The 20638-nt window shown below is 42.1% G+C and overlaps 2 protein-coding genes across 4 annotated transcripts in view; one reads left to right on the forward strand and one right to left on the reverse strand.

Annotated features, from left to right (window-relative positions):
• Positions 1–3916: 3916 nt before the first annotated feature.
• RAPH1 (Ras association (RalGDS/AF-6) and pleckstrin homology domains 1) overlaps positions 3917–20638 on the forward strand; it is a 197532-nt gene continuing 180810 nt past the window's right edge. Inside the window, exons 1-5 of one of the 3 annotated variants that reach the window (XM_027678366.1) lie at positions 3917–4036; positions 7286–7445; positions 9656–9724; positions 13269–13361; positions 14280–14376. In XM_027678366.1, coding sequence (XP_027534167.1) covers positions 14371–14376 — 6 coding nt within the window. In that variant the 5' untranslated portion in view covers positions 3917–4036; positions 7286–7445; positions 9656–9724; positions 13269–13361; positions 14280–14370. Of the gene's footprint in view, positions 4037–4247; positions 4301–7285; positions 7446–9655; positions 9725–13268; positions 13362–14279; positions 14377–20638 lie in introns of those variants that run through there. The other 2 variants (XM_027678365.1, XM_027678367.1) reach the window with 2 other exon arrangements.
• CTLA4 (cytotoxic T-lymphocyte associated protein 4) lies at positions 15702–19916 on the reverse strand. The gene is made up of 4 exons (XM_027678387.1): positions 19738–19916; positions 18210–18560; positions 17632–17741; positions 15702–16699 (listed from the first exon to the last, which is right to left on the reverse strand). Exons 1-4 carry the CDS (start codon positions 19793–19795, stop codon positions 16529–16531), a joined length of 690 nt encoding a protein of 229 aa, XP_027534188.1. The 5' UTR covers positions 19796–19916; the 3' UTR covers positions 15702–16528.

Below are 20638 nucleotides of genomic sequence, written 5' to 3' on the forward strand. Positions count from 1 at the left end.
TTCGTATATGTTGTGTACTCTCTCTTTCCTATAATTATAGCCTGAAGTCTGGAATTACACCTTCTCTTTTTCTGCTTCCTGGCACTTGGGATTGCTAGAACACACTGATCCCTTTGTTTCAAAAGGGTCGAGCCTGGAGTACACTTTGGGGTACGTTTGGCAGCACTCTGAAGTTTGATCTAAACAGTGATTTCAAGTGTATTTGATGATGAGCCAGCAGAGCCTGGGGCTCTCACAGTGTATATTCACAAGCGAAGAGACACAAAGTCTAGCTCAGGGCCCAGTGCAAGGGATGCTCACCTTCTAGTCCCTACCAACAGAGACTCCTCCACCGCCTTTCAGTTCTCTTGTCTTTGCCTCCCTCCTCTGTCAGCACTTACCTACTTCACAAAGACATCGTTACTGCAATTTGGAAATGTTTCCTGTAAATACTACGGTTGGTTACAGTTAACCACCTGGGACAAGCAGTCTGTTTCCACAACACGTTTCCTACAACTGCAACTGTTTTTGCTCACAAACACGTGTTTCCTTTTTCCATCCTCATTCATTTCTCTTCTCTGTGTCTTGATTTTTACTCTCTCATCCACACACACCTCTCAGAGCTGGCTTCTTTCCTCCTCTGACCTGATTGTCCCCCAGTCCCTGACTACCCTTCTCCTCAAGCAGGGGCTGCCCTTCACCACATGCAGTAAATCCTGTCTGCAATGTAGCTTTTCCTTCTTGCCAAGCCCTATTCTTTCCTCATGTCCTGCCCACAACACTACCCTATAGTGATAATCTCCTTTTTTTCCTATCATCTCACTGCTGACTATTTACAACCTGGAAAAGCCTTATGTGAATTTTTATGCCTTTAAAAATGCATTCAGTGATACACCAAGTTCCAAAGAGAAATGGGCTTGCTCACCCCTTAGTCCGTTCTCCAGTGTTCTCTACCACAAATCTTCAGTGCTTCTCCCTTCTAGCTCCAAGTAACTTGGAAAACAACACTTCTGCAGTTTCCCTAAGGACACAGAAAAGATTTTCCCTGTGTTTATGATGTATATTTTTCTTTGCTCTGTTTAATCACATAATTTTTACTTATACTTACTGTTACCACTCTAAACAATGTCCATGTTAGCAAAATGATACTGCAAGGTCTGCTGTGAAACCAAGGTGCACTGAAGTGTCTTATTCCATCTCACCAACAGTTTTCCACTTCTGCTTACGGATGGTGAGCAGCTGCCCACAGCAATATAAAATATTCTCTCAATAGAATGTTTTGTGATTCTTTCTTCAGAGGCTTCTACAGTCCATCCACACAAATTATATTCCGTTGTCTCCTGCTGCTTCTCATTCTTTGCTTCAATATCTGGCCTATATTCTCATGACTCTGGGTCATTCCCTCAGGGCTGGAGCAGAAAGCCTCTACACTCATGTGTTTTCATTTCCTGTCCTCCTAGATGAGAAGGGGAACAATGACTGTGCTATTTTTAAGGTCCTGTGATGGTTTTAAATCCCACTTCCCATTTGCATCACTCCCCATTAGGTGTGTAAACAAGCTGAAGTCATTCAGTATGTAGAGATTTCAGCCTGAAATGCAGCTCATGTGCTCCCTCATTTGTTCTGATGCCTCCTTTGCTGATATATTGGTCTAATCTCTCCTGTAGGCCCGTGAGGTATGCTGTAATATTCTCTCCATCAATGTGACAGTGGAGGCTACTGGCGCTCAGCTCAGCAGCAGGGCACCTTCCTGCAGAGTAGATCTAATGAGATGGTTCCCTTTGGGGTTGCAGTGTGTGTGGCTTTGCTTCTTGGTACAAGCTCAGGTACCCTATGAATAATTTTTTTTTTTGATGATGCTTGAGAATATTTCATTGTCACTGACTTCCCTAAAAGAAGAAAAAAATGAAGTATGTTAAGGAGTTTAGCCCAGCTCTAAGGCTTGCAAGGGTACTGACCTATAAATTGAGTCAACAGGCGCTAAGTGGCAATTCAGCCAAATCTAAACAAGTTGCCCAGAGAGGCAGTGGAAGCCCCATCCCTAGAACAACTGATGAAGTTGAAGATGTCCCTGAGCATTGCAGGGGGGTTGGACTAGACGGTGTTTAAGGGTCCCTTCCAACCCAAACTGTTCTATGATTCTAAATGCCACTTCAGATCCTGGGACTAATGTCTTGGACTGGCTGACTCAAGGCCACAGAGGGCCACCTAGGAAAAAACTGTCTCCATCCGATGTGAGGAGCTGCTACGCCTCTGCGTATCCAGCCCCAGTGCGTCCTTCAACATAGTTACCTAACAGAGGTACTGAACCACTTCTCCAGGATATCTCCAGGATAAAAAAGGGCCCAATGTGCAGGAGGCCCTGAGTGTGCAGGAGGTATTTAGGAGAATGCAAGGGTTGTAGGTGGCCTGGGTTCATGGGCAGTGCTCCAGGAGGAGCGTGCTTTCTGAAGCCATTGCAATTCCCTGTGGCCAACAGGCGGCTGTGTGGGACTTTGTTACAGGGCCGCTTGTATCTGGGCTTGGAAGGGAGGTCTTCCAGAATGGCTACTAAATATGTAAAACCCAAATGAAGTGCAAACCTAGGGACCCATACAGGTATTGTCTGGCACATGGCAGCAGTGCATGTGAGATACATGCTGATGAGCTGGGTGACCATGGAAGTTATTTGGCTTCTGAATGTAAATTTGCCTGTCTTTTAAGTGTGACAGTGATGAATTATACACATTTGTAAAATTTTCACACCCCAACTCTTTCAAAGCTTGTAGTAGGGTGGGGACTCCTGTTATGTGGTTATCTGGTCAGCTGCCTTGAAGGAGTTAGGATAGAAAAAGCCACATTCTGCGGTGCTACTTGGGGTTTGTGGTGTGATTTTTATCTCAGCATTGTTGTGATTACTTTTTAAAGGTAAACTCTTACTACCACTGTGTTGACAAAGAGGATCTTTCTCCAACAGAAACAGTCCCCAAAGTTATGATGCATTCTTGTAGATAAATCAAAAGTTATGCTGAAAATTGCAAGGACAGGTGAAGCAGCACAACCCTGGTTTGGACTTCCAGAAACACTGAAGTGGCTGAGGACACACACATGCTACTGTCTGTTCCCAGGTGACTTAAGTGCTTTTGAAACCCCTGTTTCTCAAGTGTTTTCAAGCCAGGCTTCACTGTTGTTAGTGGTTAACTGAAGCAAGGCTTAGACAGCGGAGGCCTTGGTGGATTTGAAGGAGTAAAAACAATGAAATCACAAATATGTAGCTAAGTCTCCTCTGTTTTGTGTCTGTCATTCAGAATCTCACAGGTTACTGCCTTGGGAACAAGGGCAGTACCGAAGGCAGTTGCTCCCACCTGCAAAGGTGAGATCACTCGATCGTCCCACTCCAGGCTTGGTCCTGCCGCCCTCCTCTGATGGGTGCCAGAGCCCAGACAGCCACAGCTGGGCAGCAGCGCTGTGTCACCCCCGGGCTCCTGCGGCAAGGGACTGCTGAAGGGTTTGCTTCCCCTTCTGCAGGAGACGCTGCCAAGAGCTGCCCTTCATGCTGGGCGCTGTGGAACGGGGGGAGCAGCACTCCTGGGCAATGAAGCCGCTGCCCGCAGCGCCAGGCCCACGGCGGAAAGCCCCCCGCGCCCGCCCCGCGCGGAGCCCACGGCACAAGGCGGGCGCGGCTCCCGTGGCCGCACGGGGGCGCTGCCGGCCCGGCTCCGGCGCCGCCGGGCCCCGCGGGGAGCGCTGAGGGCGGGGGGCCGTGAGCACCGGTACACCCAGCGCAGGGGGGCCCTGAGGGCGGGGGGCCCTGAGCACGGGCACACCCAGCGCAGGGGAGCCCTGAGCGCCGGCCGGGGACGCCGTGCAGTGCCGCGCCGCGCCGCGGGGCTGTGTGAGCTTGAGGAGGTGTTTCTAATGCCACACTGGGAGCTCTCGCTCGCCCTGACCCGGGCCCAGCGTAGTTCCCGCCTTGCGGTGCAGCCCTTCAGGGTGACCCCGCGCGGCCCGGCGCCTGCCCTCGCGAAGGTGTGGCTGCTCCCTGCGGTTTCCTGGAATCCCACACGAGTCTCTGCAGGTGCACGTGGCTTTATGTTTAAAAAGGGTTCTTTTTCATCAGAAAGAAACGTAGAGAGCAGAGCAATGTTTGTGTCTCCGATGCCTGTGCTTGGAGGGACAGAGCAGGTTTCTTAGGGCTCAGGGGGTTTTGAAAGACCATAGCCAAGAGGGAGGTTTGGTCTTCTGTGTAGGTATTTAACACTGTTCATCTGTTCTTGCTAATTTGATGAGAAAGAGCAAGCTGTAAAAACAGTCCTTCCAGCAGGCCAGGAAAGAGCAAGAGGTAATGGCATTTGAATAGAAGTCACTTCTCTCTGTCTCTGTGTTTCGTTCTGGCTGTAGCAACCCCTCCTCAGGGGAGCGGGTGAGGATTGCTGATTCCAGACAAAGCCTGGGTTAGCTTGTTAGTAAAATTGTGATTACACATGTCCAGAGCAGAGAGGCTTCAGGTTGGAAGGTATCCCTTACTATACAATCAGTAAAAATTTTTAGTTTAGTTGCACTGGGTTGAAATTGGAGCAGTTCATAGATAAGGTTAAATATATGCTTATGATCAGCACAGCTTGTGTGGCCATACAGGGTCTGGAAACATCTATCATGCAAAACGTGTTAAAGAAAGTACATGGCACTGGCCTGCGTGTGTTAAATTGGAAAAGAGGACAAATTTCTCACTTGAAGACACACATCACATCTTCAAGAGAACAGGAAACTGGATCGTGCTTACACCTTTTTCTGGTGTTGATACCAAATCCCCGATACAAAAGAAATGCAGAGCAAAATTAATTCTGTTGCAGCAATGCCCCTGTAAGGGAGGGGTCTAGGCACACTTCTTGCCACCAGCTTGGACACTGTCACCACATGAAAAAGAATTTGCAGTAATAATTAGAGTGACAATGAGCAAAAAATAGAAATCAGATATCTATATTCTCTAGAGAACATGTGATTGAAATGACTACTCTAAATCATTACTTTAACCACATTGATCACATTACAGATCACTATAGGATATTCTGGTGAATTGGCCTTTGTCATGTAAAGACTCCAGATTTCCTCACTGAAGTTCCCAGCCTCCGTCCATGCACCTTTGTGCTCCTGGGAAACACGGCACTCGGAGCAGCTGCCCACCTGCAGTCTTGATTAGCTGACTTGTGTCTCTAGTGCACTCTCAATACAGTTCGGGTGAAGGTATCCAAATCAGCCCTTACCTAGATCATAGTGTCAGCCCGAATGCAGGAAGTATCCAGTTACCTTCGGGCAAGCTCCACAGTAGCTCATGCACCCTTGTGCTCAGAATAAAACCTCAGTAAGCTCTGCTCAGTCTAAACTGTTCCCAGCTACTATTAAGTTGGTCCAAGCAGATGTATGTGCATTGTATAGGAATCTGCGGTTCCCTGCTTGCCCATGACCGACTGAAAAAGAACATGCTTGGTCTCTTTGATCTCAGCTCTGTGGTTTCTGGTCATTAAAAGTGAATGTTGCTCAGGGGGCTTTTCTTGTCCTAGCCACACTGCTGCTTTGGTTTGGGTCTGTAGCCTCATGTGATCCTGACTGAACCACAGCAAAGCACACCCATACCCAGAGGAGAAGTCAAACAGCCTGCTGCAGGAGCCTGCTGCAGCACAGTGAAGCTGGGGAAAAAGAGGTGTCCATATTGTTTGTATTATATTTGTATGATAGATACTACAGAATCCTGAATTTTCTGTCTCGTCATCAGAGTCAGCTGAGTTACAAAGACAAGTCCTCAACCTGCAAATTTTTGTGGGTTATGAGAGTCTTTCAGGATAGCATCACCCTATGTTTTTCCTCTTGTTGCATTCCTCACTAAGCACCCGCTGTTGGGTAGTTATCTGTGAGGCAAGATACTTGACCTATGATTATTTTTTTTTGTTCTCATCTGGTACAGCTCTTACATTTACACTCTCATGAACTTAGATGACTGTCAGAAAAGGTGAAAGTTGCTGTTCCTCTGTTCTCCCTGTGTTGATACTGCTGCTAAACATTAATGTTGCATTAGCATCTGGGGCTAATGATAGCACTGTTCCCTAGCCTAACTTCAGAATTGCTCAGGAATCCCCTTCTGGCTGGAAGCTGCCTTGGTTTGCTGCCAGGCCAGGAATGGAACTATGTCTCATCAGATAGCCCTGGAAAACATGGCGTGGTAAATCTCAGTTTTCTCTCAGTAGATCTGTTTACAGATCAACTACTTATTCTGCTGTTTCAGGTGACCACTGAAAAATCACATGCATATGTCCTATCTCTCTTTAAATCTTCTTGTTGCTTGCCCTGTTGGTTGCTCGGATTCTTTATCCTTTGTCTGCCTGCTGTACTCAGCAGCAGAGGCAAGGCATGGCCCTTGTGAAGCCATCAGCACTGAAATTGTGCTCAGTACCATACCACAGAGGTCAGCACAGCTGATGCTTGTTTTTGTTAGCTGAACTAGCCTCCCTTAGACAAAAGTGGTCCTCAGGTAACTCTTCAGAGGTGCTGCTGGATGTGATTATATTCCTGTTGGTTATCCCGGATGTTTTTTAAGACTTAGCTCTGCCCCTGATGTTAGGGGGTGTGTCTTGTGATCCAGGCATTTTTCAGCACTGTTTGTTTTGTTGATGATTACAGTATGGTGGTGAGGGTACACGTGCTCCTTATGTTGGGTGTCTTGCTGCACATGCAGCCAACAATATAGGGTATTGTAGTTAGCAGATCATTGATTCATGTTATATAGATTTAAGCATGTACCTCTGTGGGCCATTGAGTTTTTTTCCTTCTGTGCTAGGTAAGAAAAAAAAAATAAGCCAGTCACGCCAAGCTACTTCTCATTGGGTTGCTGTGGTTACGCTGTGTTCTTAGTGACATCAGTGAAAGCTCAGTAGTGTTTGCATGATGGGCTGTTTTGGTGCTTCTTTTGCTTGAAGAAAAAAAATAGTTGAAGGGGGAAAAATTAATTTGGCCATTTGCATCTTTCCTTCTAGTTACATTTTCGTAACTAGGTCATTTACACTGGTGGTTTGCAGAGGAGCAAGTGATGATTTTATCATTAGCTTTATATCGTACAGCTACACATTGTTCTAGTTGACATGGAAACATAACTAGTTTTCCGCTATGAAAAGAAACATTTAATTGTTTCCAAACTTTGAAAACTACCCCAGATATCCCCTTTGGTCTGTCTAGGTTTTTCCATTGTTTTCAAGGCTGTTTGTGTTGTTTTGAGTTCTTCCATTTCTTCTGTAATACAGAACAGCTGATCATCCTTGTTTATCTGAACTCAAAGTCCACAGGGTTTCAAAAAAGTGACAGGAAAAATCCATGGAAGAGAAATCTCTTGAGGCTGTGAAATAGAAAGACACCACCCTCTGAAGCTCCTGAAGTTTCATAGCATACTTTCCTTGATTTTTATACTCTTCCCTGACATCTGCTCTTGGTCATTCTTGGTAAGTGGACAGCTGCTGCTGTGTCTTTTAGCATCATTCCTATCTTTTTTTCTTCTCTCTGGTCTTGAATGATGCCTGCAGACACTGTAAAGCAGGCACTATTTTATTAGTACTCATTTCTGTTGTACTCTTTCTGATCACTGTGAATAATAATATTACCACATATAAAATAAAGACCTATTGCTACTGTGTTGTTCTGTTGCAGAACTGGGTGTCTTTGGGTGTTCCCGCAGCCAGCGAGGTAACAGTGAGTGCAGCAGGGCTCAGAGCCAAGGGCTGTGTAGTTTGCCAGTTTCAAAAAGATGAGCTATGATATCTGATGCTTAAATACCTACACATAGTACAAAAAAGAAGCATGACTGCAGTATGTGTGTGACTTGGAAAAGGAAAAGAAAAATTAAACACAGTATTACCAGCACAATTCAAACTCCAGCTGGAGGTGGATTCAAAAGCCTAATCCTTGGTAGGTGGCAGCACCTAAATTGTTGATAAGAGTTACAGATGAGTTTTTCATGTCAGAGATCTTTCTTGCATATGAAACAATGATACTTATTGTTTTCGAACCTTATACAACCTGTTCCTTCTGTCATAAAAATTTACTGAGTAAAGGATGTTTAAGTATCTGAAAATTGTTGAAAGCAGTGATTCCTAGTTCTGTTGCGAGACAAGGACTCATGGACTCATTACTAAATCTGCTGCTGATCCATGCTGTAACAGGACAGTGTTGGTAATAGCACATCCTCTTCTGCAATCTCCAAGACCTTTAATGCAACAAACAAATAAATCAGTACAATGTTTGGTATTAGACTTGTAAAGTTTCAAGATAAGAATTTCTCTATCTTTATCAGTGCAAAATTGCCATCTTTCACAGATTTTTCAGTAGGAATCAGGAAGGCCTGCCAGCCTTCAAAGGTTTCCACTGAAAGTGCAGAGGATTAGGATAGTCAGTGATCTAGGCAAGCTCCTGCCTCGGATGGGATTGGGCAGCAGCCATCTGTTGTCTCCCTTCCCAGCTGAGTACCACAGCCTTCGGGCACGTGGCTCTGTCACCAAACACAAAATGTTACTTTGACCCAAAGAACGTTTTGTCAAACATGGTTTAATTGCTGCATTCATGCATGTGCACACATGTACAGAGGCTTTTTAAATAAATGAGTGTTCTCTGTAGGAAATTTCTGGACAATTCTAGTTAAGTGAAGGTGACTAATTGGATCAATTCACCCACCACTGGAAAGTGTGAGCCTTGTACTTGTACTTACCCAAGTGAACAAATTAGTCCAGGAACTAAATGAACTCTGCATAGCTTGTAAAATCTCTTGATTTGAGATTTTGCTGGGGTATTCTTTTTAACCACTTTATTACAAAAGTGATGTGGTATCTCTGGTAATCACATATCATCATTGCATCAGTTTCGTACTGGAAGAACTGAAAACAGCACTTCAGCAAAAAATGGAAATATTTTCTAGCAACAAGACAGAAACTGGCAACACTTCAATTTTCTGCTAATTTATAGGTTTTATCTCAGAACAAAGTCAAGACAACATATTACTGAGTAAGTGCCAGGTTTTGTTAAGAGTTTTTTATTATAATAATGAATGGGTTTAGGTAGCATGGAAAGCCTTCAGGCATGCTCAATATAGAGCAATGCATATTTCATATGCATGTTTTTATATTACTATATTTCCTTATATATGTTTAACAGATTTAAATCCCAAGTCTACTTTCCCACACTACTTGTTTCACATGCAATAAGCTATTTCCAGCTTCTTCTCTTCCAGTTCTGTGGCTGGGACAGCTTTCTGCAACACCTAAACATATCACTAAACTTTACACTATTGCTACTATGACATGATGAGTAAGTTTTTGTGACTTAAAATCACATGACAAGCCACTTGAATAAGCTCTTCGTGCGAGTCTGATTAGTTAGCTACAAGTGTCAGTGCTTTTGTTCCATAAACTGGCCTCCATTACAATTAAATTAATAAAGTAAGGAAGGGATTAAGTTAAAAGGAAGTCGGAAAGACCCAGATAGGTGCAACTGACAGGTCTCTTTGTCATAATAATTAACTTAACTTGAATCACATAATAGTAACTACCTATAGCATAACCAGAAAAACAAAAAGGCTGACTAGTTATTGAAAAATAATTGGATCTTCATTAGCCTCTGAAGTGTCACAAATAACACAGAACACTTCTGGTTTTATTGTAAGGTGAGAAAGGAAGATCAAAACAATAGTTTTTGCTACATTTGGGCTCATCTGGATTTTGTGATATTAAAGGTTCATTATCTTTTTTCTTTGCAGGTTTGACACTCACATCCATTACTTCTGTTCTTTTGCAAAGACTAGATTTATGAGAATAAATAGTTTTAAATTCACTCCTAAACTGAAAATTTGAAATTTTAACAAACTAGGAAGTTGAGACAAAAATAATTTTATGTTTGACAAAAAGGGGGTTTTTTGTTATAAATTTGCCACCTGACTTCCATTCAGGTGCTGTGCAGGTTGTTACCCTCCCCTGCGTGTCATCCACCAACTGAACAAGACATAGCCCATATTGCCTTCAAACTATTTCCCGTATTTGTTGGATGAGACACGAGCAGTCAGGTCCTGTGGAGCACCCAGTGTTGACAAACACACGTGCACAGTCAGCATCGTGCCTGCCCTCCTTCCAGGAACCGGAAAGCAAACGCATAAGGTGTATTTCCAACTGAGGCATCTGAAATGTGAGAGTGAAGTGTCTTTGTCCACTCCCATGAAAGAACAACACCTTCCTTGTGATCAGTGATAGTAGGGCAATTGCTGTATTTAATGCAATATATGAAAGTCATAAAATATGAAGTAAAAACATGAGAAACAATAATGAAAGTTAATCTGAAAATTACAGTATAAGTGATTTACATTAATGTGAGGAATTTTTACACCATATGTGCCTGTGGCTTATGTATGGGAGGAGGAATAACATAAGTTTGGAACCTATTGGAGAAAATATTTTAATGATATTACATTATTGCAGAGAGATGAAGAGAAAAAAGAACTTAAGATGTTTCATCTTAGTAAGAGAGTACTATAAAAAGAAGACTAGACCAATAGTCTAGTCATATAATAAAGTATGATATAATGAATTAGTTTGACATTGTAAGAGAAAGGAAAATATTATTAATTTGTGAAGCAGACAGTCATCTTTGCTACAGAATTAAAAGTGAGAAAGCTTTTATAAATGCTACCCACACGATATAACACCTCAACAAAGCTCAGCTATGAAACCAACTTATTCTGCTGATTATTGCTGTTCTAGCCATCTTTCCTGCATGTAAAACATTAAGTCAGCCAGTTATGAAGCTGTTGAATGTTTCCAGAGTGTCACTTACCAGAAGGATTTGATAACTTACAAAGAAATGAACTGTTTTGCTTTCTGGTCTAGATTAAGTACTGCTAAGGCACCACGCTTTGTGACAGTTTCAAATGTGCATTATTTTTGGTTCTTGTTTCCCCCTCCAAGTATTTTTACAATTTTTATCCAGCTCATTGCATCTACGTTTTTAATCTGCATGATGCAAATCAATTAGACTATAATTCTGCCTAACACCTTTTGTAACACAGGAGAAGGCCTGTTTTTAATCACCAATTTATTGTATTTGTTTGAGTTCAAACAAAGTAGAAAGATGACAATAGCAAGAGCTAGCAGCTCTGTCTAGCAGGTAAAAAGGCCAACTCTGAAAGCATACAAGATGAAAAGAAGTCTTATCAGAGTTTCTGCAGAACTTCAAACACCTCAGCTTTCCTCACGTACCAGCACATGGAGAGAGGTCTGTGGAGTTCAGCTGAAGGCCAACAGAGTCCAACTTCCAAAAAGAATTTTCACAGGGAGGAAGGAGGTTGAGATATTTCTTATAGTTGATGATGCTGCAAGTGCCCAGCACTAAGTGCTGTGGAAGGTAGTACGTACCAATCCCTCACACTTTCTAGTTTGCAGAGGGAAGACTTTCTAGTTTGCACAAAAATAAGCAGTGCTTCTGCTGGCCCCTTTCATCACTAGTTCAAGGAAGCTACAAATCCCCAAGAAGAAACTCTAAAAGCAGGACTAAGGTGTAGTATATTAACAACAACACATTTAATGTAGAGCAGGATTTATTTATTGCCTGTCTATACTGAACTCTACGAGTCTTTGGGGTCTGGTTACTCAGTTTCTAGTTTGAAGGAAACATGGAATATTTGCTCAGTGTAGGTGTTTTTATTCATATAAAACCAATGATCCTACATTTTTTATGTCAATGGCAATCTTGGTCCAAACATTAATGTTCATTTCCTATGGAAAACCCACATCCTAGGCACTGATCCTGTCTAGGAAGAACAAAGCACCCTGGTGCTTGTTCCAGCTTTCAACACAAGTTGCTGCATCACAGGGAAGAGCATGAATGTGGATAAAGCCCACCCAGAACTCGGCATAGTCCAGCCAAATGTTACCTAGTGTTTCATGTTTCCCGATTGCGTCACATATCCCTTTACAGGAGGTGGTCATCTAAAAGTACCGCCTAATGGAATCATATAATTGTGTGAGATATTCCATTTTCCTTAAAAACAAGGTCTTGCATTTTGCTTAATGAAGCAGTTCAAACAGAAGTCAGAAAAAAAACGAAGAAGAAAAACCACCAATGAAGAAACAGAGAACTTCTTGATCAACTGTAACTTCATTACCACTAAAAAATGTTCATTAAAATATAGACATGACTGTGGTTAAGACAGCTCACTATGGAAATAGAAGGAAAACTACATTTGAAAAATTGAAAAAGAAAAGAATAGTGAAATTTTGACTAGTTAATAATCTCTTACGTCATGGAGGCATCTGCCACATCACCTCAGCTGCAATTACTAATGATTCCCAATGAAGTTTTGTCTCTTACTTGAACTCTTCCTTGCTCTGTCCCTCTAGTAAACAACAAAAACTTGAAATGGCTTCAGTGACAATTTTTACACTGCTCCCCACCCCACCCCTGGTTTCTAAGGTCTTTTATCAGTAACTGTTATTTGCTCAAACATACCACAGTTCCTCACCACTCCTTTTTTCTATAGAATATAAAAGTGCCCTCAAATAAGACTGTTCTCTTATCAGTCACAAAAACATTCACCAAAAATGATAACAAAGTCATGTAAGTGCTGACTGTCTGTGTGTAGAAGTGCCCAAGTGATGCTCAGGAATCTGCAGGATCAGCAGAGTGTGGTGCTGTGTATTTCTAATTATTTTCTCATTCTTTGCAGCTCAAAAATTTTCTGAATTTCACCTCTACCCCGCACCTCCCTCCCAGCCATAAACCTGCATTCGAAATATACATTAACCTTCCAGGGAGTGCAGAGGCCTCACAGCCTATCTATGATAGAAGCTATCTCAAAGTACCTTTCACATGATCAAGCAAACATACAGTTTGCAAATGACAAGAGTAGATTGGTTTTTGTAATGCATAAATCCATCTGCTATACACCAGCCTGCTTTGGTTTGGATTTCATGTTACAACTCTTGGATATGTCATCTGATCCCTGTTTATGCCTCTCCTACAGGCAAAGCTATTTAGTCATAGTTCAGACTCTTCCCATCCCAGGGAAAACTGGTGCATTTTCTGGTTCATTTTTCAGAACTCACTCCCCATTACATCCCCAACTTTTGTCTATTGAAAGGAAGAAGCCAGTCGTGTCTTACCTTCCGATGTACTTTGCCTCCAAATCTCCTCAGCCCCTCACACACATTCCTACCCTTTAATGCAGACAAGTGCCCCTGTGAATGCCCTCTAGTGCAGCCAGAAACTCACCATCTCTGTTTCACAAACAGGTTGCCAGATCTCCTGACTGGGTGAAGAGAACATCAGAAGAGACTCTTCCTGAACCTCACCAAGCAGTATGGCCTCATAATTTGCCTGTCCAGGTAACATACTCAGTTATGTTTTTAAGCTCTCCATTCTAATGAGCAGAGTTCTGAGACCAAATCCTTTTGCCTTTGCTTTTTCCATTCTTCCCAGAAAGCAGCACAATTTCCTCTTTATTGCATTTTCTGGGTTGTACAGTGACTTAGAGTTTGCATCTTTCATTTTGGTACTGCTGTGATCTGACAGAACACTATAGTTGACTTGTATGGGTAAAATTTTTTGGAGTGCTGATCATGTAAAGGCACTCTCCAAGTATCAGGGAAAAGCACAGACCTCAAGGTTCTGGAGGGCAGCACAGGACAATGGAAATTCCCTGAGGTCTGGTCTCTGCACTCATCAGAACTAGCTGCTATATGGACCATATGGAGATAGGTATAAATGCCATCTCTGCAGGCGTTTAGTCTCCACTCCTCTCTGTGGTGCCAGATATAAATTATGAGAATATCATTGTCAGTAAAATCTGAACTGAAATCTCACTTTGGTCTTCGCTGTATCACTGTATCTGCTGATTTGAGTGCACCTATTACCCTGCCAGAAAATTCAAAAGGGGAATCTGGCTTAGAACAAAACATGAAAAAGCATACTCATGTAGCATTTAGCTCAGGAAAGGCTGCTACATTGGTAAGGAAAGCCAGAGAAAATTAAGCACTGCAGAAGTAAAAGAAGGTATGAAAAAGTAACTACTGAGAATTAAGAGAAGTTCATAACAGCCAGATATTTTGGGTAAAATAATTTCTAATAGGATAATTAATAAACATCATACCAAGAATTACTTAAGTGTGGGAGCAAACACAAAATATTGCTATTTCCATGCGTGAGATGATCGTTTCTGCTCTGCTCTCCCATAACCTTCACTACTCAGCTATTTTAGCAACCTGCTGCTAATTTATGGCAGAATTCTGTGCTGGTCATTACAGGCTGAATGTCCCAAGGAAATGCTCATGTGCTGAGAGGAAATAGTCCAGGTAGATGCAGAAGGCCTAATTATGGTCAACCTAACTGCCAGAAATGGAGGTGAGTTGGAATGTCCACAGTGGAATGTTCTATGGTGACACAGATTCACAGCCAGCTGTGGCCAGAGGTCGTGAAGTTGTGGATACAGGTCTAAAGCATCTCTTCACCCAGGAGGGCTAAACTTGAGGAATAATTTACCTGAGCTGCTTTTAGATTGCTTAAGAAAAGTAAGTTCTTGGTCCCAGTATATAGGAATTGTCAAGGAAAGGAAAAAGAAGAAACAATTGATTCCTGATTAGGAGTCAGACACATGATTCACAGGATGTCTGAACTACTACTTACTATGGTGGAAAAAATTGCCCTGTATGATTATTCATGCTTGGTACAGCTTGTACAAGTGGATGTGTGGAACAAATCTATTTTTCATCATAGAATCAGGGAACGTATTTCTCTGATAAGGCTACACTTGATGGGCAGAAATTTAGTCATTTTGCAGTGACACCAGATGTGATCTTTGACCATTTCTTATCCCCAAAACACCAAGTAGTGAAAAATTAGGGGAAAAATCCCAGACAGATGTCCGAATACTAAAAACACCTTCAGAAAAAGGATATGTCATCAGATGCTACTTTTACTTGATGCAGTACAATTGTATATCAACAAAGAGCAGTTAGAACCTGCAAACATTAGCAAACTGAGAATGGGAATATTTCTTTGCACCAGAAGAATGGGCAAGAGGGCAAAAGCTAACTAAAAGAGCTATGAGATTTGGTGTACTGGGAACTGCTGCAACTGCAGCAACATGGAATAAAGGGCTGTGGGGTTTGACTTCACATCTGTGTAGCCCAGAAGATAAATTCACAGCTGTGAACCAGAGACACATGCTGCCAGATCTTTGAGTTGCAAGGTGAAATTTTGATAGCAAAGAGTCAAAGTAGTAGGTAGTACCTGAGAATGCTGAAATAGCTTTAATCTCCAGCAGCTTTGTGTGTTGACTAGCATTTACTGAGTGAGAGTGTTGAAGTTGTGCAAAGAAAACAGGATTTGAAACTAGGACGAGTTTTTTGTTTGAACATGTACAGGACATGCTATCAAAGTTGTTACAGCTACCTTCTGCAAGTAAGTAACTTTGCTGGAAGTGAAAAAGTGATTGGCAGTGTCTCTGAGCAGCATCACAGCAGCTCTAGACAGAAGAACTGTCAGACTGTAATGGTGGCCGGCGAGGAGGGGAGCTGAGAACGTAAGCGTTGGCGTGAGCACACAGGCTGTTTCTGAAGGGCAAAACACAGGGTCAGAGGGGAAGGGTTCATGTTGTCTTCACTGCTTTCTAACATGTAGCCACTTCCTGTTTCTTCTGAGAACAGTGAATAGGAAATGAACTTGAATTTGGGCAAAGCTTCAAGGTTTTTATTGACTGGTACATAACTAATAAACAAGATTATACACTGTCAATATTTTCATGGAAAATAGTCAGTTAAACACAGCAACATACATCTGCCTTTTGGATAGATGCTAATTTAGCATTTGTAAAACACAAGGCCCCAGCAGAGCTGTAACATCCTCCCAGCACAGCGTAAGAGGGTTCCTGCTGGAGCCTCCTTTCCAACCAAACTGTCAGCGCTGGCTTAGATATCACCAGTGTCAGCTCCAGCACGGCACTGCTGGGACACAGTCCCAGTGAAGGGAGCTAAGATCAGGCTTTTAGAGCAGCAGTGTCATCAGTGCCACCCTATGGTGATGTCTCTGTGGAGTGCAGAGCACTAACGCCAGAAATGGAACCAATAAATATCAATGCAGGGAAACAAGTCAACATTCCTTTGTACATTAGTGTGCTCTTCTGCCTCTGCCCCCCAGACCTGTGGGATCAGCCTTGCAATGACACACAAGCCTCTGTCATAATAGTGTTTGGATTTCAGTTGATCAGTAGACATGGTGAAATGTGACAGTAAGATGCTAAACTGGAACAGCAGTAGCTCTTAATGCTATATATATATATATATATATATATATATATATATACACACATATGTATATATACTACATATTGGTACAATATGTCTCAAAGATTCAATGGCCTGATGTAGCCATTTTTATGTGACAGGGTTAATCTTCAAATACTAATGCATATGCTAATTATTCTCCTCCAAACCATTGACATTACAGGGAATATTCTCTCTCCTTCCCATACACCTTTGTAATAAGACAATTAATTTTATTTCTTTAACTGAAGTGAATTAGCAAACTCTCCATCCCAGCTAGGAAATGGTTTCTCTCCTTCCTTGTTACAGTTACCAGTGATGTGGAATGGAATCACTTTTTTCTCTAGCTTTTCGGAAGGCATTTTCACATAGACTCCAGTAGTAAGACATCGTCTTCTCTTTATCTGTAAAATATGGGAAGACAATAAAATAAACAACTGATAATGCCATAATCATTGACCAGCACATTTTAGAGAAAACTGATGGATGTTCTGCCTTTCTGAGTAGAAGGTGTTCTAGACACCTTTCTCTGACATACCTCTTTATAGGAGATCTGTTGAGATCATTTGAGGGAGGATCAGGAGGTACAGAAGCTATTTAGATATACATATATATATATTAAAGAGTTCTGCCATTCATTTAGCCCTCTGAAGGTACTCCTGCTTCAGAGTTCAGTGTTGCTGCAAAACTAGGAGTGTTCACACCAAACAGCTTAATTTAGTCTCTAGGGACAAGGGCTAATTGAAAAATATGGGACAGAGGTACTGTTTGGTTTTAAGCTTTGCCATCAGGTTCATTTCTGTGAGTACTGTAGACTCCCATGGAAAGAGGCAACACAGGCTTACATTTTGCATGCCTTTGTGCAGAGATTTCTAGTTGTGAAGTTAAAAATTCTTTCAGTTAGATTCCCCCCTATCCAAGGAGAAGCCTCTTTAAATTTGCTTTGCACAGAGGTGAATAGTGAGAAAAGGAAAAAATGAAATCCTGGGATTTTGTGTTAATCAGTTAAGAAATCAGAGTACATGTGAAGACTGTTGCCTTTGATCCCTGAAGTGTCCAGGACTCTGACCCATTTTAAGCATCCAAATCTAAGCCAGGCTCAGTCCAGCTGATGAAAGCTGACTGCTTTCTAGTACTCTGGCAACACAAATGAGCCATAAACAAATATAAGTGGCAGCTCCAGCAAGTTCTCTTATCTTACAGTATTGTAATAGCGTTGCACTAGTAAAATGGAGCATCCCAGTGCATTTGTTCATGGTGTTCTCCTTTCTTTCTCCTTGTCCTCATCACACAAAGGGTATTATTAGCAGAGTGGGGCTGAATTGATGGCACTTACCGCTTTGCCCACAAGAACAGCTGAGGTGATGATACTGTAAAGAAAAAATCCTGAGGCAGTAGCTCCTAATACCCAGAGATATATGGCAGTGTCTGGACAAGGTTCTGGATCTAAAACATAGGATATCACACAAGTCATGTCACACGTGAGCCTCCTAAGGATGGCCCTATAGTCAGTAAATCAGCCTCCACTCTGTTTTTCTCTAGCATGTGCTATTCCAGGATACTACCAGGACTGACCTCTGAGTCCCTGCCCACTCCCTCCAGTAAAAATAGGCTTTATCTGTAGAAGAACATACTCTGCTATTTCTTTACTTCTGTATCTAACTGTCCAGACATACATGGTGTTGCTTATGCTATCAAACATCCCTAAGTTGCTAAATAGATTGCATGACTCTGACTACGCTTGCTTTAGGTGTGTGGAGATAGGCATGAAAGGAATAAGAGCTAATCATGATTTTCAGAGCTCAAACCAGTATTCGCCCTCACTTCTTGCAAACAGAACTCCAAAGACCTTTGAGACATAATAGCAACTCCCTTAACTTGGAAATATCACTGTACTGTAAAGCTGTGGCTTACCAATGACATAGAGATGTGTCCCATTTCCCATGTTTGTGAAATAGGGAGGGGGGTACATCCGCTCCATCTTGCAGACGTACAGACCGGTGTCATTGGCCTGCAGGCCAGCGAGGGTGAGGGTCACATTGTTTCGGCCAGGGCTGACACGGCACTGAATGACCGCTTCCACACGGAATGTTTTCAACTCCGAGGTGTAGGTTGAAGCACAAATTTCAGTGAACCCGTCCCCCGTCTGTTTGAGCAGCGTCACTCGAATTTCCTTTGCGTTCCCGATGTGTTTGTATTTACACACCAAGCTGGCAACTCCTTGCCTGTTGGCCAGCACCGTTGCTGGCTGAGTCACTTCCATTACTATAAGGAAGTAAAGAGCATGATGGTAAGTGAACTGTCAAGAAATGATCTGCAGTCATTTCCTTGAAACCTGCATGGTAGGAAGGGAGTCCTACCACCTCCTATTATCCGTGGGTACTTCCTAGAAATACTGCTTTCAAAAAAAGGACTCCAAGACCACAATTCACATTAGCATTGCACTTAATATTCTATATTCTTTAAAAAGCTCAAGAAATACTTTGATTACTAAAAATTATATTATGAATCTCAGCAATTACTTGCTACTTAAATAATAGGTTGTTTGACCCACTCACTGGAGCAATGAATGACCTGCATGCTTCGGTTTCCCTCAACAAATTTTTTAATATATATAAGAAAACGGAGAAAAAATAGACTTCAGATGGTAAGACTGAAATTTGAATTTTAAAATCAGGCATTTAAACCACAATTTCTGCCTAGTAGAAATAAGCATGTTCACATTTAGAAACAGAAAGGTTGACAACCTTTATGGAACATGGAACAGAACCATAAGGGTTACAGTAAAACAGAATGGAAAACCTGTTTGCAAATTTTTGTTTCTGACCTTTTTTCTCCTTTTTTTTAACCAACTATTTCCAAGCCACAATATAGCAACACACAGCAAAGCCTGATAAACATACTGTAAAAAAATCATTACAAATCTTAAATTAGTGTATCATGTACATCCCCACTGACAGTTTTCTACAACTTCTATGCTCTATCCTGCTACACAATGAGAAGGCTCTGACTTTTGCTTTAATAAGCTGTGAAGACTCAGTGTTATTTGTTCAATGTCATTTTGTATCAGTCCATAATGGGGCAGGGCTTATCTTCTTCAATTCTGCAGTGCAAGAATTTGAGACGAGAATAAAATTTTTCCATCCATTCAAACCTCTATACCCATGTTATCAGCTGCCATAACTTCACTTGCAGGGCCTGGTTTGTCAAAATCTGTCTTCCTTCTTGAGGTACTCTGAATCCTGCCCAGTGTCCCCGCAGATGGTACTGCTCTAAAGTCTGTGTGTGGTTTTCCAGATACCTTGCAGTGCCCCAGGACCTTGCTTCCATCCAGTCTTGTGTCACCTCCCTCTCCCTGTTGTACCAAATCCATCATCTGCAAAGATGTGAAACTGAAAAAAGGCAGACACCCCCGGATACCTTGCCTCCTTCATCTACCCACCTTCAGCACTGGCAGTGGCTGTGCAGAGAAAGCCCACGATGACCAATATTGAGAGCATTCCCGTGCTGGGACAGATGCTGGAGGGGCTGAAGGTATCTGATGCCTTGAGACGGTAAGACAAACTGGAACTCTCAGGACTGGAAAAGAGATGACACCTTTCAGGATACTGAATCTTCGAAATGTTTGAACCCACACAGAGCCAGTGTGTATATATAGCTTTGATCCAAGATGCTGTACCTGAAAGTAATATGAAGCTTTGTTTTGGTTTTACGAGAAAGGAAGTAGTGGGTTTGATTAGTACGTGCACAGTTAACCTCAAACAGCACGAACAAAAACAACTATTCAGCAGATGGAAAATATATATTCAATTTGAAACTGCCGTCCATTCTGCTTGAAGAATTGTGGGAGGAAAGGTAATCATCCATTAGAGCAATTCAGCCCTTTGGTGCTGCCAGCTTGCAGAATCATAGCACTTAATATTTTAGAAATAACAGGCATTTTCTTCTAGGACAACACACTATAGAACTATACAACAACTAGAGAACTATACTTCTGCCTAATGTGGCACAGTGAATCACTGCAAGCTGGTTTTTTTGTGAAGGACTTGCCTCCACCCCAGTATCCTCCACCAATATCTTTGCTTGGTTTAATGTTAGTGCTTTTGATGTTAAAAAATTGCTGCCCCCTCCAAAATACTGACTACACTTGCAATTACTTAATTTTTTCATATCAGCAACGTGACTTGAATCATAAGGGTTAAACCTCTTTAAGCTTTCCTGTTTCCAAGAAAAAATTATCTAGTTTTATAGCTGACTTCCACATCTGTATAGAATTTTCCCTACCTACGGACTTTACTGTCTAACTACCTTGACGTCAACAGATAAAAAACACTGCAGGGGCT

Source organism: Neopelma chrysocephalum, unplaced genomic scaffold (genome assembly GCF_003984885.1).
Source record: "Neopelma chrysocephalum unplaced genomic scaffold, ASM398488v2 Primary Assembly neopelma1_44, whole genome shotgun sequence".
Classification (NCBI taxonomy): domain Eukaryota; kingdom Metazoa; phylum Chordata; class Aves; order Passeriformes; family Pipridae; genus Neopelma; species Neopelma chrysocephalum.

Excerpts from the sequence above, each read along its gene's own strand:
- CTLA4 (XM_027678387.1), bottom strand. The coding sequence starts at position 19,795 with ATGCTCTCAATATTGGTCATCGTGGGCTTTCTCTGCACAGCCACTGCC. Across the intron at positions 17,742-18,209 it reads GACACATCTCTATGTCATTG|ATCCAGAACCTTGTCCAGAC; the intron begins GTAAGCCACAGC and ends CCTATGTTTTAG. Across the intron at positions 16,700-17,631 it reads CTGTTCTTGTGGGCAAAGCG|ATAAAGAGAAGACGATGTCT; the intron begins GTAAGTGCCATC and ends CATATTTTACAG.